Source organism: Myodes glareolus, chromosome 5 (assembly GCF_982192425.1).
Source record: "Myodes glareolus chromosome 5, mMyoGla1.1, whole genome shotgun sequence".
NCBI lineage: Eukaryota > Metazoa > Chordata > Mammalia > Rodentia > Cricetidae > Myodes > Myodes glareolus.
In genome coordinates, this window is record NC_142030.1 from 8,363,749 (window position 1) to 8,387,934 (window position 24,186).

Below are 24,186 nucleotides of genomic sequence, written 5' to 3' on the forward strand. Positions count from 1 at the left end.
ACTCTGATTCCTTCTCGCTAATGTCGAGAGACTGGGTATGTCAGGAAGGAAAGCAGGAACGTCAGAGCTTGTTGGCCTTGCAGTGTGGGTAAATGGAATGCAACAGGGACGGGATGAGGCAGGAGGTGCGGGGAGAGGGAGCCTATGTAGCATGCAGAGGTTAGGCTCCCCAGACTGCTTCTGAAACAAAGAGGAAGGGAGAGTCAACAGCTGGACCATCCAAAGCCAGTGATCCCACACCTCCCCAGAAGGGATTCAAACTCTCAGCCACCCTGCCATCTGGCAGTGCTGGTGTGCCGGGCAACTGGCTTTTCCTGCTTTGGGGTGTACATACCTGATCATCAGATTCTGCTTTCAGTGAAGAACATGTTGTTTTAACCCAGCTGTGTGTATTTTTGGTGTGTTTTATTGGAAGGCAACAAAATGCTGTTAATTTTTAGAGTCAAATGCTGAGCCCAGTGCTAAAATGAGCAGTTAGTATCACTACCACACACAGTGGAAATTTTCTACTATAAGGGAATGCTTCAACTGCCTCTGATTGAACCACTATAATTTAGTTGTTTTGTGAATGGAGTCAGCTATTTGTCGACAGTGTGGCTTTTTGTTCACAGGGCATACTTTTTCACTACTAACCTTCAAATACGTAGTCAATGTATTCAAAGGACGTACAAAACTATCAATGAGGCATAAATATAGTCAGATTTTTCTGTAGACCCCTGGAAGAACTCTCTGTAGAGATTTGTCTGAGCCTCGTTTTCAGAGCAAGCCCTCACGGTGCAGTTGCACTAGTAACTTGAGAATGGAGTGGCAGGATTTTTCAAAATTATTTTTATTTGTGTGTGTGTGTGAGTGTGTGTATGAGTGTATGTGTGTGTGCGTCTGTGTGTGTGTGTATGAGTGTGTGTGTGTGTGCGTGTGTGTGTATGAGTGTGTGAGCGTGTGTATGAGTGTGTGTGAGTGTGTGTATGAGTGTGCGTGTGTGCGTGTGTGTGTGTGTGTGTGTGTGTTTGTAGGTCAGAGGACAACTTACAGGAGTACCTTCTCTCTCTATCCCTCTCTCTACCATATGGGTTCTGGGGATCAAGTTCCAGTCATCAGACTTAGTCTCAATGGCCTCACCTGTTGAGACAAATCGCTGACCCAGAAAGCAGTTTTGTTTCAATTTTTAGGTTTTATTTTTATTTATGTGTGTTTGGATATGCACATGCCAAGTGTATTTATGTGCCATTGGAAGCCAGCAGACAGAGTCAGATTCCCCCAGGGCTGGTGTCTTAGGTGGCTGTGAACCGAACCATCCACTGTGGGTGCTAGGAATCCAACATGGGCCTTGAGAAAGAACAAGCGCATTAGGATGCTCTCCCACACAGTGACAGCTTTGAGCAGGAAATAATGTTGAAGGCAGTAACTATGAGAAATGGTTTTCCGTGATTCTTAGTTCTTTGTTCCGTCTCATCCCACCACACCATAAGTTATCCATCCTTACCCAAGGAAAGGGGTTGGGGCATGAGAATTATTTGAACACTTGAAGTAAATCTATATTGGATTAATTACCCGGTTATTTTTAAAAACTGCTTACTTGACTATGTGGCTGTAAGGGGTTTATTCAAAGCCGTGGGTGCAGCGAGACTCCATACACATGGAAGCCAGCGGCCTTTCGACAGACAGTAGGAGAGCACGCACTTCTCACACATCCTTTACTCAGGGTTTGGTAGACTTTGCTGAACACTTCTCCACAGGTAGTCTCCGGATTTGCAAAGACAGTGAATGACCCTTTCCTTCCCCGGGTTAGAGGTTGAGATATCTTTCACGTAGCAAGCCCCAGGGGTCAGAGAGCAGCTGGAAGGCAGCCAGCCCTGAAATGGCAGCCTCTGCTTTGCAACTCAATCCTCATGGTGAGTCAATTAAAACAGTTCCTGTGGAATTTACATTTTTCGTAGGTCATAGACTTTTTTTTTTCTTGAAACAAAAGATTTAAGAAGTCAGTTTGAAGACACCTTGATGGTCGTCCAATCTATCCCAAATGGTGGTCGCCAGGTTCAGAAAGAGACCCTGCCTGTCTTTAAAAAATAAGATAAAAAACAAGAGGAAGACACTCCTTATCAGGAGAATGAAAAAAGACCCAAATAGATTCTCCATCCCAGCGTTCAGAGGAATCAACCTAAAGACATGATTTTAACGACCAGCCTCAGAACCAGAAGACATGCATTTCCATTATTTTGTTATTTTAGCAACGCAGACGCTACTCACTTGCTTCACACTAAGGTTTAGGGACAGTGGCCTTTTATTAACTGGCTTCCTTCTAGTCAGACGGAAAAGGATGTTTCTTGTTACTCCTTTTCTATGTCTGCAGTCTGGAAACACAAATATGTAGATCATTTTGCACAAGCTTGGTAAAGAAAGTGTCTTCATTTTAGCGTGCTCACAGGGATTTTGACACATCTTCTAAGTGCTATGCAAATTAACCGTGCAAGGTGATAACGTATGACAGACTATTAGAGATACTTGTAAGGCAAATCTTTTATTGTATGCTCAAATAAAAGATGAAAACTGACAGAGAAAGATGGAAGCTGATCGTTTCCCAAATAATAGCATCTATGCCATTTTGATCTAGGTAGGTATGGTACCAAAGAGACACAACTTGGTATGATGCAGAGGGACAAATGCCTTGTGATCATGTGACCTCAGCTGCGTGTGAGTAAATGCAGTGAGCCAAAGACCAGAAATAAGGGTTATTGAGGAGAAAATGGTGAGGGACACAAAATCTCAAACAAGAAGAATAATCTTGAAAGCGTTCATCTTTAACCCCAGCACTCAGGAGGCAGAGGCAGTCGTCTCTATGAGTTTGAGGCTAGCCTGGTCTACACAGTGTGAGTTCATGGACAGGATAGCCAAGCTATGTAGGAAGACTCTGTCTCAAAACAAAAAAGGAAAAAAGTTTGAAAGAGCTTAGAAGCCAGACTGATGTCTGGAGTTAACCAGTATGCTACACTTAGAAATTGTTAGCAGAGTAGAGTTTAAGTGTTCTTATTAAACACACAGACACACACAGAAACATGTCACAATGGGGTTCTCAGCCATAAAGAAGAATGAAGCTATGCTGTTTCTGGGAAACTGTATGCAACCAAAGAGCATTTTATCAAGAGAATAAGCCAGTCTTAGAAGGACAAAGGTACATTTTCTCATTTGTGGTTCCTGAGTTATTTATAGTTGAATAAATTCATGTCTGTACACATAAAATGGAAGCAGAAATGAAACTGAGTCTGTCTGTGGAACAGAGGAGATAAACAGGAGGCGAGTGAGCCTTGCTCAACCCGCATGATGTATGTATGAAAATTAAAGAGAAAATATTATATTAAAATGTTTAAGGTATTTGACATAATAAGTAATAACTAGCTTGGTTTAGACAGCACATGATTCATATATCTATACATAAATAAATATATATATTATATTTAAAACATAATATAAGGTAAATATATTTAATTTTGTAGATCAAATATTTTTGAAATGTAATATTAAAAATAGAAAGAGTCTGGGAGATGGCTTGGCAGGTTGATGTGTTTGCAATACACGTCTTATGACCTGAAATCAAGTCCTGGAAGCCACAATGAATTCCAAAAGGTTGTTATCAGGCCTCTACATGCATGACACATGTACCTATGTGCCCATAATCATACACATCATACACACACACACACACACACACACACACACAGAGAGAGAGAGAGAGATATTAATTTTTAGAAAAGGAGAACAGATTAAAAAAAAGAAAAAGAAAAAACTGGCAAGTGGCTGAGTGAGGCTCAGGTTGTTGGGCAGCTGTGGAGGATGAGACGGCACTGGGCCCGTGAAGGCTGGGGTCTGCCAGACTGCATCAGCAAGATCCTTTCCTTTTTGGAGGTTTCTTGTGGAAGGTTTCTGCCCAAGACTTTATTTGAAACAGTTCTTAAAAAAATTGATACAGGGGTTGGTAAAATGGCTTGGTGGGTAAACACTTGCTGCCAAGCCCGGGAACATGTATTTTCTCCCTAAGATCCACAGGGTTGTGCCCTGACCTCGTCCAAGTGGCACCCCCATCACTACAGACACATAAAAGTAAATGTACATTTTTGATGTACATTGCCTTGGTGTTTCCTAACAAGGTCTTCCCAACTTCACTACCCTGCACTCCAACATGCCATACACGAGCAAGTAGGAAAACAGTCCCAAGTCATGTAATTTACATGGTTGCCCAGTAACCCTTAAGAACACAAGGTGAATGCCTTGAGTTTCTAAGGTCACACGTGAAGTCACTGATGCTTCTGACTATGTGAATCTTAGTTTGCTAAGATAAGCATCAAGACAAAAAGAAACTTGCAAAGAAAATGGTTTATTTGGTTTAACTGTCCCAATTATAGTTCATCGCCGAAAGGAGTCGGGGCAGGAACTAAAGCAGAGCTGATGTGGGATTTCCCTCTGCGTGCTGTGATTACCATTGGTTAATAAAGAAACTGTTTTGAACCTATAGCAAAGCAGAACTTAGGTAGGCAGGAAAAGCTAGGCTGAACGCTGGGAAAAAGAAGGACAGAGTCACAGAGAAGCCATGGAGCTGCAGCCAGGGACAGATGTGCTGAAACTTTGCTGGTAGGCCCCAACCTCATGGTGATGGACAGATTAATAAAGATGGGTTAAAATAAGATGTAATAGTTAGCCAATAAGAAGCTAGAGCTAATGGGCCAAGCAGTGATTTAAATAATACAATTTCTATGTGATTATTTTGGGGCTGAGCAGCCAGGAACCAACAAGCGGCCTCTGTACAACACAGAGCCATAGAGGATGCTGCTCTCTGCTTATTCTTCCTGGCTTGCCCAGGACCACATACCCAGGAGTCATGCCTCCCACAGTATGTTGGGCCCTCCCCCATCAACCAATCATTAACCAAGAGTAACCCATGGACTTTCTCAGATGCCAACCTGGTAAGGCATTTTTCTCAACTGAAGTTCTTTCTTCTCAGATGGCTAGGTCGTGTTAAATTGACAAAAGACTAAATCACCAAAATGTATTTTTCTGAATTCAAAACCTCTGGAAAGAATGAGATTTTTCTGCCATCATCTCCATTATTTCATGTGAAAACCTTAAAGACACTTCTGCTCCAGCAACTTCTGCCATTCCAACTATGTAGTGTAGGCTAGACCCACAGTCAGCAATTTTCCTGCCTCAGCCCCCAGAGGGCTGGCATTATAAACATGAGCTACCACATTTGCTTAAAAGTTACCAGGTACCAGTAGTTCTGAAGCTGTGTCAGAAGCTTTCAAGGCCAACATCAAATTCTGGCTAGATATCTTCACTTCAGCTGTAAGACAATGGTTCCTTACACCAGAGCCTCTAGTGCTCCCTGGAGAGTCATGGCTCTCTGCCAAATCCAGCTGTGCCAGCAGCTGGGCTGCCTCAGTTCCACTTTGTTGAGCTGCATATGACAGAGTAGATCCTGCTGACTTCTGTGCGCATCCCTCCCTGTTATGTGGCTCACAATTCCCTTTAACTTCAGTTCCAGGGGAACCTGTCACCACCTTCTGGCCTCCATGTGCGCCCGAACTCGTGAGGTACACATACATACATATATGCATTCATGAATACAGGCAAACAGTCATACACATAAATAAATATCTTTCAAAAGAACCTCAGTCACTGGCTGTTGTTGGGAGGTCGCTTGTTTGTCCCAGATGTCCAGAACCAAAATAATCACACAGAAACTGTATTAATTAAATCACCATTTGGCCCATTCGCTCTAGCTTCTTATTGGCTAACTCTAACCCATTTCTGTTAATCTGTGTAAGGCCACATGGCTGTGGCTTACTGGCTAAAGTTCTGCCATCTGTCTCTGGCGGGGCTACATGACTTCTCCCTGACTGTGCCCTTCTTTCTCCCAGCATTCAGTTTAGTTTTGCCCACCTAGCTCTGTTCCCCTATAGCTCTGCTATAGGCCCAAAGCAGTTCCTTTATCAACCAATGATATTCACAGCATACAGAGGGGACTCCCACATTACCTCCCCTTTTCTATTTAAATGAAAGGGAAAGTTTTAAATTTAACATAGTAAAATTACATACAACAAAACAGGTACCAAGCAAGAATTATAGTTACAATATTTATATCTACTTTATTTTTTATCTTAACCAAGGAAAACTATAATTATAACTATAAATTCTTGAACTACATCAAAGATTCCAGAAGAATATAATATTACCTAAATAAGCAGAATGAACATTGTAAGCAATTTCCGAAACTCTAGAAATGACAGAGACATCTTGCTGCCTGGACAATCACCCAAAGTTCTTCTGTACTGTTGGACTGACCATCCATCTTCAGCCTAAAGGCCCAAAATATCCAACAGACTTTTCCACGAAGCAGAAAATTTCAAAGACAGTTCTGTCTATATTGGCAGTTTGTCAGTTACTTTCTTCTGTGTCCTGCAGAATGTCTAGCAGACTCTTTCATGAAGCAGGAACCCTAAAGGATCATCTCACCTTTAGGCAAGTTCAGCAGTCATTTCTCTATAGGTCCTGCATGTCCAGTTCATCAAGCAGTCCAGGCAAAAGCAGTTTTTTTTTTCCCAAATGGCTAATAAACATCATAAGAAGCCTCTTCATTGCCCATCTCCCTCTTGAAGTAATTGGTGATACCAGGGGCAGATGTGTCTCATTGTCATGAAAAGTCCTAAGTTATTAAAGCATTTTAAATGCCATATTTTGTAGTCTTTGAAAGATTTGAAGAAACCCTATCCATCTGAAATACATCTCTGAACATCTAGAAAATCTAACTACCATGACTACAAGCTTGACTATCATAGATGATTATCTATTAGCTTATATTTTTAATTATACATTACATTTTTAAATGAGCTACACAAGCACAATGCCTTAAGAGCAGAAATATATATATACAGAGTATAACAAGATTGTCCTTAAGTATGTATTAATAAACTAAGATCTTTAACAATGCAAATATCTATAGCATATCTTCCTTTAAATGTAAAGAAACATTTATAAACAATATTTTGAAATTTGGACATAGTTCTCTAGACTACTTCCTGTTGATTGGGTATGCTGTTGATCAGGTCTTTCATAGTGTATACTGTGTGCTAGGTTCATCTCAGTCACCGGTTGGGTGAAGTAATTTTTGGGGGTGTTCACAGCAACCTTTCATGGGGTCTTGGTACATCAAACCACATTAGTCTAGAAGTAGTCCACAGGTTCTCATCCTATGTGGAAACAAAAAACGAACTTCTTTTCCAAAGCAACATATCCTTAGACTCAAATTCTTAAACAAGACACCTTTAAAATATGTATGTTGGTTACTTAGCTCATTCACAGTAAAAAAAAAATTCAAAGACAATACGATAGTATTCATAATCCAGATTCTCTGTGTATTATCCATCTTTAGGTGGCTTATTATTATTTATGTATTTAATCTATGAGTGTCTTACTTTGTCTCTTTAAATACTTTGTTTTATTTTATTTTTAAAAATTATTTACTTCTTTTCCAACTCTCTTTACTCTTTTTCTTTTTTCTTCCAAGCCTATGTACATTTATCCAACACTGTGACCCATTTAGAGGTCTTTTCCATCTGAATTTGTCTTTATTGCATATCTGTAATTCTTTACTATTCAGAAGCACTTCTTAAAATGCTAAACGCTTCTTAAAAATTTAAGCTGTGACATTACTAGGGTATATACGACGCTTCTGCTTGCTCGCAAAGTCCAACATGGTGGAAGTCTGGTGGAAGTCCTTTTATCGCCTCTGCAAGTGATATTATTGCCCTAGTTCTAGGCACTCAGCAGGTCTATGTTGCCATTAAGCAAGTTGTAGTACACTCTTCACAAACCCCATTTAAATGCTTGGTCTCCTGAAAGAGCCACAGGTCGCACTGGCAGCATGGCCCAGAAAGCAGGTATTTCAAAATGGTGCAGCTTTTTGTCTGCTACCCGCTGAGTCAGGAAAACTTCTCTTAAAGTAGCTGTCTCACACCATAAGCAAACAGCAAAAAACGGTGTTAAACTCTGTATTTTTGTATCTAGAATTCCTTTTCAAGCCCTCTCAGGTTTTACATGGATTTAGTCCACCACTTTGGCGCCAATTTGTTGGAGGAGGCTGCTTGTTGGTTCCTGGTTGCTCAACCTCCCCACAAAATAATCACACAGAAACTTTATGAATTAAATCACTGCTTAGCCCATTATCTCTAGCTTCCTGTTGACTAACTCTTACATATTAATTTAACCCATTTCTATTAATCTATGTGTGGCCACATGACTGTGGCTTACTGGATAATGTTCTGGCATCTGTCTCTGGCAGGACTACATGGCTTCTCTCTGACTCTGTTTTTCTTTCTCCCAGCATTCAGTTTAGTTTTCCCCACCTAGCTCTGTTCCCCTATAGCTCTGCTATAGCCCAAAGCAGTTCCTTTATTAACCAATGATATTAACAGCATATATAGCGGAATCGCACATCAACTGGCAGTCATAAATATTGTGCCCAGCTAGTGTGAGCAAGCCTCCAAGTTTGATCCCACTACAGAAAAATAATATTAAATTCTTTAAGTCACTCCAATCCTCAAGTCTCTTTGGCTCTCCATTTATTTTTCCTGATTTAAAGAACATTTGAGTCTTAACTGGGCCCTTGGCAGTACAAGAGCAATGCTTTTCTGATTGATTCACCTTCTCTGTTCCTGGTCCTGGGCTGGAATGTTCTCAGTCCCTAGCAGCACACTCCCTGAGTCTTAGTACATGTCATATGATTCTATCTTCTTTCCCATTAGAATAGACTACTTGGAGACAAGGGGCAGGGTGTAATTTGGGTTCTTTGTAGAGCTGATGGTGCTGGCTGAACTTAAGTGTGCAGTTCATGCCTAGGAAAGAAAGTTGGATTCAATTACATGAATTCTAAGTCATTCTTGAGCAGAGCAAACATCACAGTAGCATTCCTGCTTTGACAGCAGGAGGGGGAATGACAGTAAAGTCAATTTCAGCGGCTGTTCCTCACAGGATAATCAAGATGACATTGATAGCAGCAGCCACAGCAGCAAGGTGTTTCCAAGGCAGGCCACTCCTTCACAGTGGGGATTAGTGAGAAAGAATTCCTCCAAAAGAGACGTTTCAGCTAAAAACACAGAAGATCCTGAGGAGTGGGTATCCGTCACAAACCTGTGTTCATTCTGGGTGATAGGCAAATACTTAGTAAAGGGCCGATACAAAGAAATGAGGTAGTGTGAGAGGCTAGCCATGACGACAGTGATAGCCACAGAGAGTGAGTGGCCCACCTCAGTAAGCCAGGCTCTCAGAAGTTTTCAACAGGCGGATCTCTGTGAGCTGGAGACCACTCTGGTCTACAAGAGCTAGTCCTAGGACAGGCTCCAAAGCTACAGGAAAACCCTGTCTCAAGAAAAGAAAAAAATCAAATAGTTTTGTATTCTTTTAAAAACAATATAGCAGATAATTAAATTCCCTAATGGGGACTTGGGAAATATCTGGGAAATGGCCAATTGGCAGGTTGATATGTATGCATGAGGACCTGAATTGGATCTCCCAGCACTCACATAGATGCTCACTGAGGCTAGATGGAGAGGTCCAGACACAGAGAGAACCTCAAAACTCGCTGGATAGCCCATCCAGCTCAATCAGTAGTCTCAAGGTTTGAAGACAGACCTTGCCTCAAAAAGTAACATGGAGAGAGACTAAGAAAGACACTTGATATTGGCCTCTGACCTCAACACACACACACACACACACACACACACACACACTCCTATCTTTATGCCTACACACATCCATAAAATCTGACACATGACAGTATTACAAGTGCCTTTGCTGTCTTAGTCTGAATCCATGTGTGCCCTTTAGAAAGGTAAAAAATGTGATGCTGTTCATTCTTTAAGTACTGCATCAGAGAGGGGAGCTATGGTGTCTGAACAGCAGCCTCTTTTCATTACTCCCTTGGCTCACAAGGTGAGCATCTCTCTAAAGATCACTACTTACTGGGAAGATTTTATACCATTCAGTGTTGAATCTCTGCATTCAACGTATAGGCGCTCAGCGTGTCAATTGGCTTGATCCAAATTAACTACTGATTTCTTATGATCATTTGAGAATGTCCACTTCTCAGTGCTCTATGTTTCCTCTTCACCAACTTTTTCTTTTCATCTTCTGAGTTGGAAAAGGAAATTCTGCATATTTTCAGGGCAGCCGCCGAGCATGTCTTATTCATCACACGCCCCATTCTGTTTCCCCTGCAGTGACTGCAGATTTCAGGATCACATAGGTAATGGGACATTTGGGATTTGTGGAATGAAACTAGCTGTGTTCCCAGAACGCTTACCCCACTATCCCCTCAGCATTCAGATACTGTATTCAGCCTGCTCTTATCCATATGGTTTTAGCTGGAATGTCTTCATGTATTTCATATGTTCACCCTGACCTTGCCTCAGGGACTCCCCCATGCCCTCAAAGGCAAGGAGAATGTATTCTTCATCCCAGAAAACCAGCTAGAAGCTGGCTATGCTTCTGAAAATAACAGGGGGGCAGGAATAACTGAACAGAGAGGACTGGAAACTATATCTCATATTTAACACAGCCCAGGAAGGCAGAAAAATTAGTCACACACACACACACACACACAGAGAGAGAGAGAGAGAGAGAGAGAGAGAGAGAGAGAGAGAGAGAGGGAGGGAGGGAGGGAGGGAGGGAGGGAGGGAGAGAGGGAGAGAGAGAGAAACAGACAGACAGACACATACACACACAGACACAAAAAAGAGAGAGAGACATGGGGGGAGACACACACCCTTCAGATATATTTACAAAGTCTTAGAACCCAGGAGCTCTTTCACGAGTTTGGCTTACGCATCAGGCCTCCATGATAGTCCAGTATCTACCACCTAAGGCTGGGAGAAAGACAGCAGCCTTTTTCTCTCAACATGGGAATGAAGAATAAGCACCTGGTGTGGAGAATGAATATCCTGCTGCCTCCAAGCCTCTTGGTGAAGGTGAAGGGGGCTTGTTGAAAACATTGCTGTGCGCAGATGGGCCCCTGAAACCATCTGCTATGAAGCAACTAAATGTTCAATGATGCATTACAGAATTATTTAGCTCTCAAAGAGCCCGAAAGTAGTTAGTAATGATGGCATCTGCACTGAGAGCAAACAGCCTATTTATATATGATCTATTACTTCATAAGCGGTATGGAGGCCCTCATTTCTTAAAGCAGCAGCCGTCTTGATTGCAAGTGTAAAATTGTTGCTGGAAAGGAAACCTGTAAATTACAATCTTAAGGTTAACATCCATTTTCCTCCAGGAAGTTACATAAACTTTTCGCTGAACCGAGTATGTTCATGATTCCCTGTGAAAATAGAATGGGCTGAGATGGATTGCTATGATTTCAGTGAAAAGGTAAATAAATGGACTTTATATTTCCTAAAACCACACCCTCAGGAAATTTCATCACCTTTATCTTTTCTAAAATAAGTTTTGGCTATTAAAGAAAAGTACATGGCTTTTACCCTTTAAAAAGATAAGCATATTAGAAAGACAGAAACAAGTTTCTTACCAAAAACCCTTTCATTCTTTTGGTTTCTCTTGTGTGTTGTTTTGGTATGCCTAGTTTAATTTGAAGATAGTTTTTTTTTTAATGCCTTGTACACTGTGTGTTTGGGCTGGAGCAAAGGCTCAGTGGTTATGAACATGCATTGTTCTTGCAGAGGACCTGGGTTCAGTCCCCAGGACCCAAAAGGCTCTTAGTTGTCTTTAACTCCAGTTCGCAGGGATCCGATGTCCTCTGCTGGTCTCTGTAGGCACCTGTACATTTTCACATGCGCACTCATAAGCAAAGACACATGCACATACTTTAAAAATAAAATCTTAGAAGTGTGTGTGTGTGTGTGTGTGTGTGTGTGTGTGTGTTCATTTTCCTGGAGATTTGTTTTTATGATATACAAACTGATGACATATTTCCTTTATTCATTATGTCCTGGAAACACCAACAATTTAAATTGCTATGGCCACATGGTGTAGTGAAACCCAGCCCTGAGTACAATGGGGCTGCATCTAAAATGTATTCCGCTATGTAAGAAAAGGCAGAGCTAACAATGAACGGGGCCATATGGTTCTCTTCTAGACAAGGCAAGCCTGCAGAGGGGTCAGAGGTCAGGAAAGGGCTGAATGAGAGTGAGTGAGGAGAGGGCTTTCTTGAGGGTGCTGGGGTCTTTTTCTCGAGCTCAGTTGGAGAGGCTACATGATTCATAACTTATAAAATGCACACAACTGCAGAACAACAAGAATGAAATCACTTTATTACTTTTAACGAATTTTAAAATATATTTTGAAAAAATTGTAGAAGTTTTCAAGTTACAGTTTTACATTTTCTCAGGGACGAAGGTTTATTCTGTCACTGGCTCCTGGATACTGCTGTTTCCCCTGCTCTGGCCCTCCTGGCACAATGGTGGTGGTGAGGCAGACACCTGTCTCCAGGCAGTTTGTACCCTGGGGGAGTCAGTGTGTAAGGTGAGACACTGATAAGGGTTAGACTCTGACAGAAAGCAGAGCGGAGAGGAAGAATCAAAGGAAGGCCTATCAGAGAAACTACTATTTCAATAAAATACTGGAAGAGACAGGGTGACACTGGCCACTTGGAGCAATCAAACAAAAAGCCCCAAGGCCCAGAGGGACAAGAGCTTGGTGCAACCCAGTGAAAGTGGGGTGACTGGTCTCAGGGAGCAGAGGGATAATCAAGAGGGACGAACATAAGCCATGTCTGGTTGGGGTCCTAGACACATTGAGAACTACCATTGATGTTGGGATTTAAGCAGGGGACATTACATTCTTGCTGTCTCTGACAGAATCCTACTGTCTTGTGTGACTAGAGAACAGCAAGAGGTGGGGGGAGGGGCGATACAGGAGAAGGAACCCAAAGCTTGCAGGATCCATGAGGGAAGTGGCTGGGACCAGGGTTGAGATAATGGAGTCCAAAGAGGATGATTCGAGATCCATCTGGGAGAAGGCGACAGAAGACTGCCGAGGATTCTAAGTCTAGGCTCTGATTGGTCAGCTGGAAAAGTACTTTTGCTGTAAAATGCTATTCGCAAGACTGCAAAACAGGTCTGGGAAATAGTCGTGGGGAGCTTGGAACTGTTAGGTGTGAAAGGGGGACTTCCACAAGGTCTTATAGATAGTCCTGTGTGTGCGTGCGTGCGTGTGTGCATGTGTGTGCATGGAAGATCAAAGGGCAATCTTGATTGGCATTATCCCAACACCAGGCACCTACTTTTCTTCCTTCCTTGCTTCCTTCCTTGCTTCCTTCCTTCCTTCCTTCCTTCCTTCCTTCCTTCCTCCCTCCCTCCCTCCCTCCCTCCCTCCCTCCCTCCCTCTCTCCCTCCCTCTCTCTCTTTCTCTATTGAGATAGGGTCTTTCATTGATCCTGAATTCACCAAGCATGCTAGGCTTACAGACAGGAAAGTGTCAGGAGTTCCCCCAATGGGAACACAGGTGTCTACGTCCCTCTTAATTTTAACATGCATTTTGGGGGTATCCGATTCAGTTCCTTGTGCTTGCGAAGATGTCACCAACTGAGCCACCCTTTCACCTCACCCTTCCACGGACAAGCCTGACACGAGTTCTGGATTCGGAAAGACGCTTAGATGGAGGGACACATCTAGGAGCCGTCAACATAGAGCTGATATTTAGACATCATAGCACTCGTCCAAAACGTAGACACTGAGGATTTTTCCAGACAGTGGCAAAGAGTTCAGCCAGTGAATCAGCCGAGGGGTTATCAGGGAGCTTCTTGCAGTTTGTGTCTCAGCTTTAGAGATGCCTGCAGTGGTGCTTTTGTTTGTCCCTGTTCCCAGGCTATGCTCTAACTTCCCAGGAGGCGCTGAGCCTTCCAGCTTCTGAGCGTGTTCATGATTGGGTTAAGGTCGGTGAGCTTTCCATATGAGGAAGCATCCTTCTCTATCCAGACACTCAGAAACCTGAAGTGGGCATTCTTTTCATTTTATTAGAAACGGCAAATGTATACAAGCCAATCCTTGACAAAAATTTTGCTTCCCAAGTATAGGCTATTATAAAATAGCAAACCCAAAACCAAAATTGCTAAACACTAAAAAATAAACTTAAAAAACACTTTTGAAAGCAATATTCTAATTCTTTCCCCACTTCTCTCTCTTTCTGTCTCCGCTCCCGTCACTTGTGTCTTATTTTTTTGTTGCCATTATATAACTTTAAAGACAAAGTGTCTGAAATATAGGTGACCAATCTAAGGGGTGATCCATGCATGATGCCTCAAATAGGTTCCCCAAAAATTTGCCAAGAGACACATAACCTCTACCCCCATCTCCCTGATGCAGACACTACCCACCTCTGCCTCCCACCACCTCTCAGAAACTGTGTTCTTCAATCAGAGCCTGCCTAGCACTGGGCTCAGGGTTCTAGCCCTAGCAGTGGTAGAATGTTTTTGTATTGTGTGTAGGCTGTGGCGGCTCACCGCTCTGACAAGATGCCCTGTCCACTCTACCCCTCGAGGAAGACAGCCCGTTTCTCCATCTCCACTGATGCGACATCCACTAAATAGCCTCTGATTCTTCAAAAAGCAGTCTGACGTCATAATGGAAGTGTGTTAATTAGCCCTGCAAAACAGGACAACAAATTCGAGGTGTAAATGGTGTCTGCCAGGTCTACTGAGAAGTACCTGCCATTTAAACACGAATGGACGTGCTCTTCCTCACTGGGGTCCACACGAGCCTTCAACCTTGACCTGCAGGGAACACCTTTTCTACAAGTGACAGGTAATTTAGCTGTCTCGCTAAGTTCTGGGGCTCTCTGGTGGTGAATTATGTATGGTGCTTCCATGATACAGACACCTGTCCACTGAGAGCCAAACCAAAGCCCATAGATTCCTCTTAAAGATATAAACTCCGTTGTCCCCCTAGGAAAGTTGTCAGCATGCCAGTCACTTTGCCTTCCCTTCCCTCCACGACTTCGGGCATTTGAGTGCTGCTGAAAACAAACTGGCTATAAGGGCAGTGCTCAGGCTTCCTCTTTCGTTTTCCTTAAACAGCTCCCAGTCCTCTTTAATTGTGGGGGTAAACTTGTGAAAAGTGAATTACTGGTGCTTGCACCCCCAGTCACATGGATTTTAAGATAACTCACTAAACTGCTTAAATGCATGCACTGGTATCGATTCAGTCACTTTTCAGCAAGGATGTTTGACCAGCTGCAAGTGCAGCTTTTGTTGTTTGTATCTGTTTGTTTGTTTTTTGGGACAGGGTCTCTCTACAGAGTCCGATAGCCCTGGCGGTCCTAGAGGGACTCACTGGAGGGCCTTGGACTCAGAGATCCGTCTGCCTCTGTCTCCCAAGTGTTGGGATTAAAGGCAGGTACCACCACACCTGACAAAAGCAGCTTTTGAAATAAAAACATTCATTTCCCACTGTACTCCCAGTGTATGATGTCATTTGGGAGTCATTTCCCACTGTACTCCCAGTGTATGATGTCATTTGGGAGTCATTTCCCACTGTACTCCCAGTGTATGATGTCATTTGGGAGTCATTTCCCACTGTACTCCCAGTGTATGATGTCATTTGGGGGTCATACATTAAATATTTCAGTGGAGAAAACAGGTAAGAAATAGTCAGCAGTATAGCAAAAATCCTTACAGACACGCACCAAGGCAAGACACGGAGAGCCGGACCTGTGGGAAAGGCTTAAAGGGCTCTAGACTGGCCATAGGAGGATGGACGGAACTAAGGAACTTCAGATAAGGAGAGGTAAGCAGGCTTCTCCAAAATAAACTTCACACTTATGTCCTGGTCAGGTGGTACCTAGCTAGCCAGGCTTCTAAAGCACAGAGACTTACTTCCTTGTGACTGAGAGAATGCAGGGACTTAGAAAAGCTCTGTGAATTCCATTTTGGTGCTCATTCTGTGTCATCGTGGTGGCAGCATCAGGAGGCACTTAGGGACTGCAGTGCCATTGTCCCAGGAGCAAAGCTTGGAGTGGAAAATCTGTTTGGTGTGCTGTGAACCTCTCAGCCCAGCACTGACCTTTGAACCCATTTTCCTTCCCCTGGAAGTAATGGAAAACTTCCTCCCACTTCCCTGCAGTAGAAGCTTCTCCCCCACGTCTTGATCATCAGCATCCAGGAAGGGTCAAAAGATGACCCTATGACTCAAGAGCAGGCAGGCCCATCCCCATTAAAGGCGGGATGGAAGTGGGGAGGACTCTCCTGAGATGAACCTCTCTCACAGCCCAATGCTCCTATTTCTCTACAGGGAGCAGACAATGGAATCTTATTAGAAATCTAACACAATAAAGAAATGCAGATCTTAAGGGTGGATGTGGTGTGCAAATCAAATTAACTTCATTACTTTATTCTGCACCTCACAGTGCTTCTGCCAGTGGACAATTCCATTAGATCACTGGGGCGATCACAAAGAACTCCCTGGAAATTCATTGTCTAGAGCCAGACTAGGGGGCAAGGGAGTCCTGAAGGAGCAGGCAGGAGCAAATTGTGTTGACCCAAGACATAAATTCGTGGTATCTATCTATCCACATTCATGCTAGGCCTTTTTTCCCCCAAGCTCCCAGGTCAATGTTTTGTTTTATGTCAGCTGTGCAGACAGGACTGGGAAGAAAATAAACACTGGGGCATGGCAGTGGAGACTCAGTTAACTTTTAGAACCTTGCTTCTTACAATGTCTACATTTCACAAAGCCCCTAGAGTTGTTTAAGCATGTGCGCACACACACAGCACTCCTTTGCTGGAAGGATTCTGGGTTTCATGTGAATTCCTTATATAGAGAGAAACACAACGTTTAGAAGGGAAAATGTAAACATCTAATTATGGGTATGAGTACGTTTTTACAAGAGAAAAAGAAAGTTGAGTCACAGGTGATGGGTTCTGAGAAACTGAAAAGCAAGACAGCAAAACGAGCTAATAGAACTCAACACGTACCACGTGCACCAGCAGCTGAGTGAGTTACAAGGCATTACAGTTTGGCTCATGAGTGTATTGATGGGTTGGCTCTTAGGCTGTTGCACTACTGGGAGGTGGTAGGGTCCAGTTGGGTGTGTTGACATCTTGACCCAACATAGAATCACCCTGGAAGATGGTCTTCATTAGGGGTTGTCCTAGGGCATGTCTGCTGAGGGAATATCATAACTTAATTGATATGAGAGTACCCAGCCCACTGCGAGTGACAGCATTCCCTGGCAAGGAATCTTGAACTGAACTATGTATCAGTGGAGAAATAGACTTGATACCAAGCAAGTGAGCTTCCATTTATGTCTGTTCTTGACTATAAATGTGATGTTTCCAGCAGAAGTCCTGCTTTGATTTCCCTACAGGAATGGACTGTTTGTAAACTGAAAGAAACCTTTCTTCATTCACTAGGTCGTTTTTGGCGAAGATACTTCATCACAGCAGCAGAAATGAAGTTAGAGCAGAGGGGATACCGAGAATACATCCTTCCTCTCTTCCTGCTTTTCAACCACCCTGGGGTGAACAGAGCTTCCTTCCACAGGCTCCTGACAAAATATGCTATACTGCCACAGACCCAAAGCAAAAAGCTCGAGAGATCGGTGCGAGAAATCTATGAGTCAAGCTAAGGCTTTCCCCTTGTTAAACCTTTTCTCTTGGGTATCTGTCACTGCAACAGAAAGCCAACAGATATACCTGAAGTCAAAATAACACACCAGAAAATAAGAAAGTACTTGTTAATTCCCAGAAGTCACATGATGTGGGCAGAACAAAGGGGCACAGGGGCAGCTAAAATAGTATTCAGTGACCAAAGCTTTGCCTTCGTACTTTTAAGCTTTTAATGTTATGTTCTCCTTTCCACTGCCCTTGGCAACTGCACAGAGTTCACGGTCAGTTTATAAGGATTGATTTGTAAGTGAGTGGGCTGCAGGGAACCCCAGATCCGTCATGGTCCCAGCAGGCACTTGAATCAACTACTGTTATCTTGGTAGAGTGGGGTGACCCCAGGAGAGTAATAATTATACATTTAAAAATAATCTATCCCAACAGTATTTTTTTAAAAATCCTTTCATATTTCATAGATTTCTCTCAACCTTTGAGCAACAATGTTGTAACTCAGAATACATATGAAATTTCTACACATCCATCACTCCATACTTATATAGAATTAACTGGTCAAGGGAGGAAAGGTAGAGGAGCTTACACCCTCCATACCTTAAAGGTGGGTGGGACATGGTGACATCCTTCTAGAAGTGCAGTATGAGAAGAGGTCTGATGTGAAATACACCTGTCCTCTTAGTTCTCGGAATCTAAGGTAGGGGGATTGAGAATTCAAGGCCAGTCTGGTAAGACCCTGTCTCCAAAACAACAACAAAAAATATGGAGGGAAAAAAAATCAAGTACACAGCGGAGTGGAAAAACCTGCCAGGCCCTACCTCAGCCAGTTATCTAGGTCCTTATCAATTTTGATACTTCAGAATTTTGGTGTGACCTTGGCATGATAAAAATGGCATTCTACCTCTGTGACCACGCTCCTATAGACCTACAGCTCGAGTCTAATCATGAGGAAAAGAGTTCATCTATTTTAATTGTAGAGCCAAGCACCTGACCAGCACTCCAAAAAAAAACTGTCAAGTTCAAGAGAAATGAGGAATGTTTGAGAAATCGTCACAGCCAGGAGGAACCTCCAGTGGCTGACTCAACAAATGTAATCTAGTGCCCTAGACAGGGCAGGAAATGGGGCACTAGGTAAAGCCAATGGAAATGGAAGTAAAGTGTAGACATTAGCCAACAGGAAGGTAGGGCCAGTGACTCATTAACTGTAGCAAATCATGGTAATATACGAGTAATAGGGAAAGGGGGTACTTAGGTAAAAGGGACAATCTACTATCTTTTTCTTTTTTTTTCCAATAGAACACAAATTGATCTGGATGGCCTGGTTCTACTCTCAAAGAACTTCCAGTAAGTCAAAAAAGATTCAAAATTCTTTATATCTTTTTCCTGTGCTCTTCAAGTGTCCAGAGCACTGTCAAACTGAGCTTAAAGATTTAAAATGCTAGGAAATCATTACTGATGCCATCTGAAATAACTAGTATATGGAGAATGATCAGTTTGATGCAGAGCTAAGTTGTGTTTAAATGTGTAATTAGTGATTACTCCTAACACACACCGAATCAGTGGTGTACAATTCTCCTGGGGTCACCTGCACATCTCGGACTCATTTCATTTCACACATAGAGCACTTTATGTCCATGTGTTTTACCACACTCCACCAGGACAATTATAGAACATCTGGGGGAAGAGCCTCTCTGAAATTTCATTCAATTCACACAGACCATGGACGTAGTGCAACTGCAAAGGGCGACTGGGAAAAGAACATGGTATTTAAAAAAAAAGTACAAATTTAAGACAAAGAATGTCAATATTTACATGACTGATCTCAAGATAGCAGGCATAAATGACAAGTATAATTATTTCTCATGACTATTGGGACTACAACTTTTAAAGCTAGCTTCATGGAGAAAAATGAACTTTGATCAGGCATTGGTGCGATCGTACATGAATAAGGTCGCGAGTAGAACTCGGAAGTTATAGCATAGAGATATGAGAAGAAGTCAAGTCAGGGGGACATAAGGGTTTGAACAGTGGAGGATTCTGTGGACAAACAGGGTTAGCATTGATGGAAGTCACCAAGAATTCTTGATAGTTTTAAAAGCATTTATAATTTGAGGGTCGATACTATTTAGAATTCTTGGGTTGGACCATGTGTAAAATAATGGATTGGCTGTGATAATTTTTTTCTTATAGGACAAACATTTATGAATCAATATATAGCATATCCACCTAAATATACATGTATATAGCACACATATATACAGCTATATGTGTTTCTGGCCTTATGTAAACTATGTAACCCACTCATTGATCAGTGATGGTAGGTACTATTCCATAACATTCAACTAATTATTACCTAACTACTTATTCTAGACACTACTTTGATAGGCAGGGTGTCCGAGTGCATACAGAACATGAGAAAATATTGTGGAACAGTCTATATAAGCAATGTGATTTAAAAATTCATGATTCTGCCAGGTATGGTGGGGTGTGCACTTGGGAGGTAGGAGGAACAAGATCAAGGCCAGTTTCAGATACCTAACGAGTTAGAGACTACCCTGGGCAACATGAGGGCCTATCTCAAAACGAAATAAAAAACCATGATCCCACGTGAGATGTAGTGGTTTATTGATGAAGTTCTACAACAAATGGGTAGAAATGAGAACAGGCATGCATTTGTTTGCTGGTCCATCATTACACATTCCATAAATGCCTGCTCAAACTGAGGAACTATTTCTCTGTGTTCTTTAATATCAAATATCCCATTCTTGTCTTCACACCTCCTATCATAAGGCAAAGTGATTCTCTTATTACTCAATATTCATGGCTTTTCAAAACCTGCTTGAATCTAAGAATATAGACCATTTCTTCTATGGTTTCCTGCTACCATTTATTCAGAGCTGTTCATATCCTCTACATCATGGCACTAAGCATGAATGCTGACCAGTGACCCAAAGGCTGCCACTACACATCACTGAGATGACTAACAAAGGAGTATTTAAAGTACACAGGAAAGGGAAAACAATATTGCTTTTCCTGGTCGTGCTAAGTTTAGCAACCAGAATTGTACACTTAAACAGATATTTCAACTGTAACTGCTCCTGAACCACTGGGCTGTAATTTATACATTTCCAAAATGCCACCCTTCATCCTGGGCCCCATCCCTGCCTTCCTTAGGAGTACCTAATGAGCACTGCCGAGGACAGTCCCATTCCCATAACAAACACCTGTCCCTTTCCTTTGTTTTCTTAGCCCAAGTTCAGAAATTTTATTTTGTTAAAACAATTTGGTATCTTAAGCATTACTGAGCCAACGGGACATCAGAATAATAGTTGTCTAAAGTTAAAGGTACAGTACATTAACAAACAAATGATCCTGAGTCATGAAGTCACAAACACAGAGTAAGATGAGAGTTAATCCAAACTCCAACAATCAGGTCTTCAAGCTGCCTTCTGAATGGGGCTTCTGGATTGTTCCTTTCACCTTTTCTTGTGACTTTTAGCTCCCTGAAAAGTTTCCAGTGAGGAATCACAGGAGGCAATGTGCTGTGAGTTCTTGAAACTATACAATGTATAGTCTGGCTAAACTGCATGTGGTTCTGTATTTTTTGGTAGAGTGACTTATGGCAAGGCAGGCTCAGTTACCCCACCAGTCAACACCCTGGGAGCTATAATTTCCTCCATAGCCATCACTGTTGTAAAAGCCTCCGTAACTACCTCCACCAAATCCTCTGCTGCTGCTGTGACTGCCTCCACCACTGCGGCTGTTGCTAGCGCGGCTGCTGCTGAAGCTGGAACTGCTGGCGCCGCTACTTTGTCGATAGTCTCTGGCACCAAAGCCTCCACTAAATCTGCTCTTAGACCGCCCACGACTGCCACCCTTGTAATGGTGTTCAAAAGCCATGTTTTCTAGCCAAGACGGCACTTCTTGCTTTGCTTCAACAAGAAGATCCAATAAATCTTTGGTGATATTTATGTTCCTCTCATTGAAGAATGAGGTGGCAAGGCCAAGGTTTCCAACACGACCCGTACGGCCAATGCGATGCACATATTCTTCGATGTCACTAGGCAAGTCAAAATTGATGACGTGTTTCACGTTGGATATATCCAGTCCTCTTGCTGCTACTGCTGTAGCCACAAGAATAGGACTCTTTCCTGACCTGAACTGGTGAAGGGCCTCTTCCCGATCTCGCTGAGATCGGTCTCCATGGATACTGGTACAAGCATATCCTTCATGGTATAAGAAATCCTCCAGAGAATCTGCACCCTTTTTGGTCTCCACAAACACCAATATCAGGGAATCCTTCCCTGTTGCATTCAGGAGGTCAAGCAGAAATGACCGCTTGTCTGCTTCTTCCACCCACACGACTTTCTGTGTGATGTTCTCAGAAGTAGACCCGACTCTTCCTACGGCCAAAAAGATATATTCATCCAAGAAATCACGAGCCAGCATCTGAATTTCCTTAGGGAAAGTAGCACTAAACATCATGGTATGGCGGACACCTTTTGGAGGCATGGTGTCTTGCTCAACTATTCTTCGTATCTGAGGCTCAAAGCCCATGTCCAACATCCGATCCGCTTCATCTAACACTAAGTATTTGCAGAAATCTAGTCCGATCTTTCCTCTCTCCATCATATCCACTAGCCGTCCTGGAGTGGCTACTAACAAGTGACATCCACGTTCCAAGTCTCGAATCTGCTGACCAATATCAGCGCCACCATACACCACACAAGGACGAACTCGAGAGCGGTAGGAGAACTTCCTGGCCTCCTCATAGATCTGCACAGCCAATTCTCTGGTTGGAGCCAGGACCAAGGAGATTGGATACTGTTTGCGACGCCCATACTTCCCATTCTCCTTCACGGCCCTCAGAGCCTCGCCTGGACCATCAGTATAGATCTGACTCAAGATGGGTAAAAGAAAAGCGGCCGTTTTCCCGGACCCTGTCTGCGCACATGCCATCAAGTCTCTTTTCTCCTTGATAATAGGAATAGCATGCTTTTGCACGGGAGTTGGGCGGGTATAACGAGTGAGCTCGATGTTTCCCATAATAATTTCTCCCATCTCAACATCGCTGAAACTTTCGATATGTGGAGGGCAGTTGTTCCCTGTCGCCTCCACCGGAATGTCATCATACTTCTCAAAGTTAATCCCAGTATTGCCTCCAGAAAAGAGTTCCTGCTCCAAGCGTTCACTTGGCGGGAGTGGTTTAGACCAGTCATCTTCGTCAGACTTGTCACACCAGCGACTGTTCCCGCCCCGTTCAAATTTGCTAAAGCCGCTTCTACCTGCTCCACGGCCACCACCGCCACCAACGCACTCATAGTCACTCCGCCCGCGATCCTCAAACCTGCCCCTGGATCCGCTTCCGCGCTCCCCGAAGAAACCCGACTTGGCTCTGGCGTCGCTGCGGGACCCGAAGCTGCTGTAGGCATCCTTGTCTTTACTCCACCGTGAGCTGTCCTTGTCGTAGGAAGCTTTCGTGGCTTCCCGGTTCCGCAGGTGAGGAGGGATGTAGCGCCCTTTGCTGGCTGTGCTCCCTCCCCCTCCTCCCCCTGCTCCTCCTCCTCCGCTCTGGCCTTCGGGAGAGTTCAGGTCTAGGCCAGCCAACTGCTGGTCCAGCCCGAGCTCATCTTCCTCTGCCACATGACTCATACCTGAAGAGTACGGAGAACTGGGGTCGAGGTCCTCGCGAAGGAGGAGAACAGCACGGTGTACCTGGTGGGCAGGCTAGTTCCCTGAGACAGCAGCCGGCGCCTCGAAGGCTCCTGTCGCTCTCCGGGTCCTGCTCCAGCTAACGCTATGGCTCCCGGCCCCCTGCGGCTGCGCGCTGATGGGTAATCTCGCGAGACTTCCTGGTCGGGCCTAACGCGCCATGGGAGACGACTCGGTCAGCATACCCGGCGCCCTCGCAGACAGACGGCGACAGGACAGCACACGGTTGAGTTCATAATGGAGGTAGAGGTCCGAGGCGCCTGGAGCCCAGGACATCGATGGCTGCGCCCGGTTCTCGTGGTCTTGGCTTCCCTTGGGCTCCGCGGATACCCTGGTCTTGGGAGTTCTCCAGATCTCGCGAGAACTCTGTCCTCTAGCAGTGAGGCCTGAAAATGGACTGTAGGCCTCTTGGCCCCTGGTTGCTCCCTGCGGCCTTTGTTTATATACTTCGTCCTTCCTTTCTCTCCAGCGCGCCGCCTTTTCCCTTAGTTTCCGGGACTTCTCCGGTTTACTTAGCTCTTGCTTCTCCGACGCTGGAGTTAGGCGGAAAGAGGTCTAAGATGAAGAGGGCGGCGGGTCACGTGGCCACAGGTGTCCCGTGGAGTGGCCATTTTGGGCCGCAGGAAACGGTTGCTTGAATAGAGTGTTCCGAGTGGGGGTGGGGAAGTGGGAAAGGGCGGTTGGCGGCCGGGATGGGGTTGGGGGGAGGTCAGGGGGGCGTAAAGGATGTGTTTCCCGTGAGACCCTGGAAGGGCAGAATGCTCGGAGAGCTTGATCCTGTTCACCCGGTGGGAGAGTTGCCCAGCCCCAGCCTGGAGACTGAGCAAAGGGAGCACGAATTCCCCACCATAAACGGCATG

The 24,186-nt window shown here is 43.8% G+C and overlaps 1 protein-coding gene across 1 annotated transcript; it reads right to left on the reverse strand.

Moving 5' to 3' along the window:
* Nucleotides 1-20,217: 20,217 nt before the first annotated feature.
* Nucleotides 20,218-23,959, reverse strand: LOC125403834 (putative ATP-dependent RNA helicase Pl10). Its single transcript, XM_048439489.3, has one exon. It carries the CDS (start codon nt 23,264-23,266, stop codon nt 21,248-21,250), a length of 2,019 nt encoding a protein of 672 aa, XP_048295446.1. The 5' UTR covers nt 23,267-23,959; the 3' UTR covers nt 20,218-21,247.
* Between the last annotated feature and the right edge of the window lie 227 nt (nt 23,960-24,186).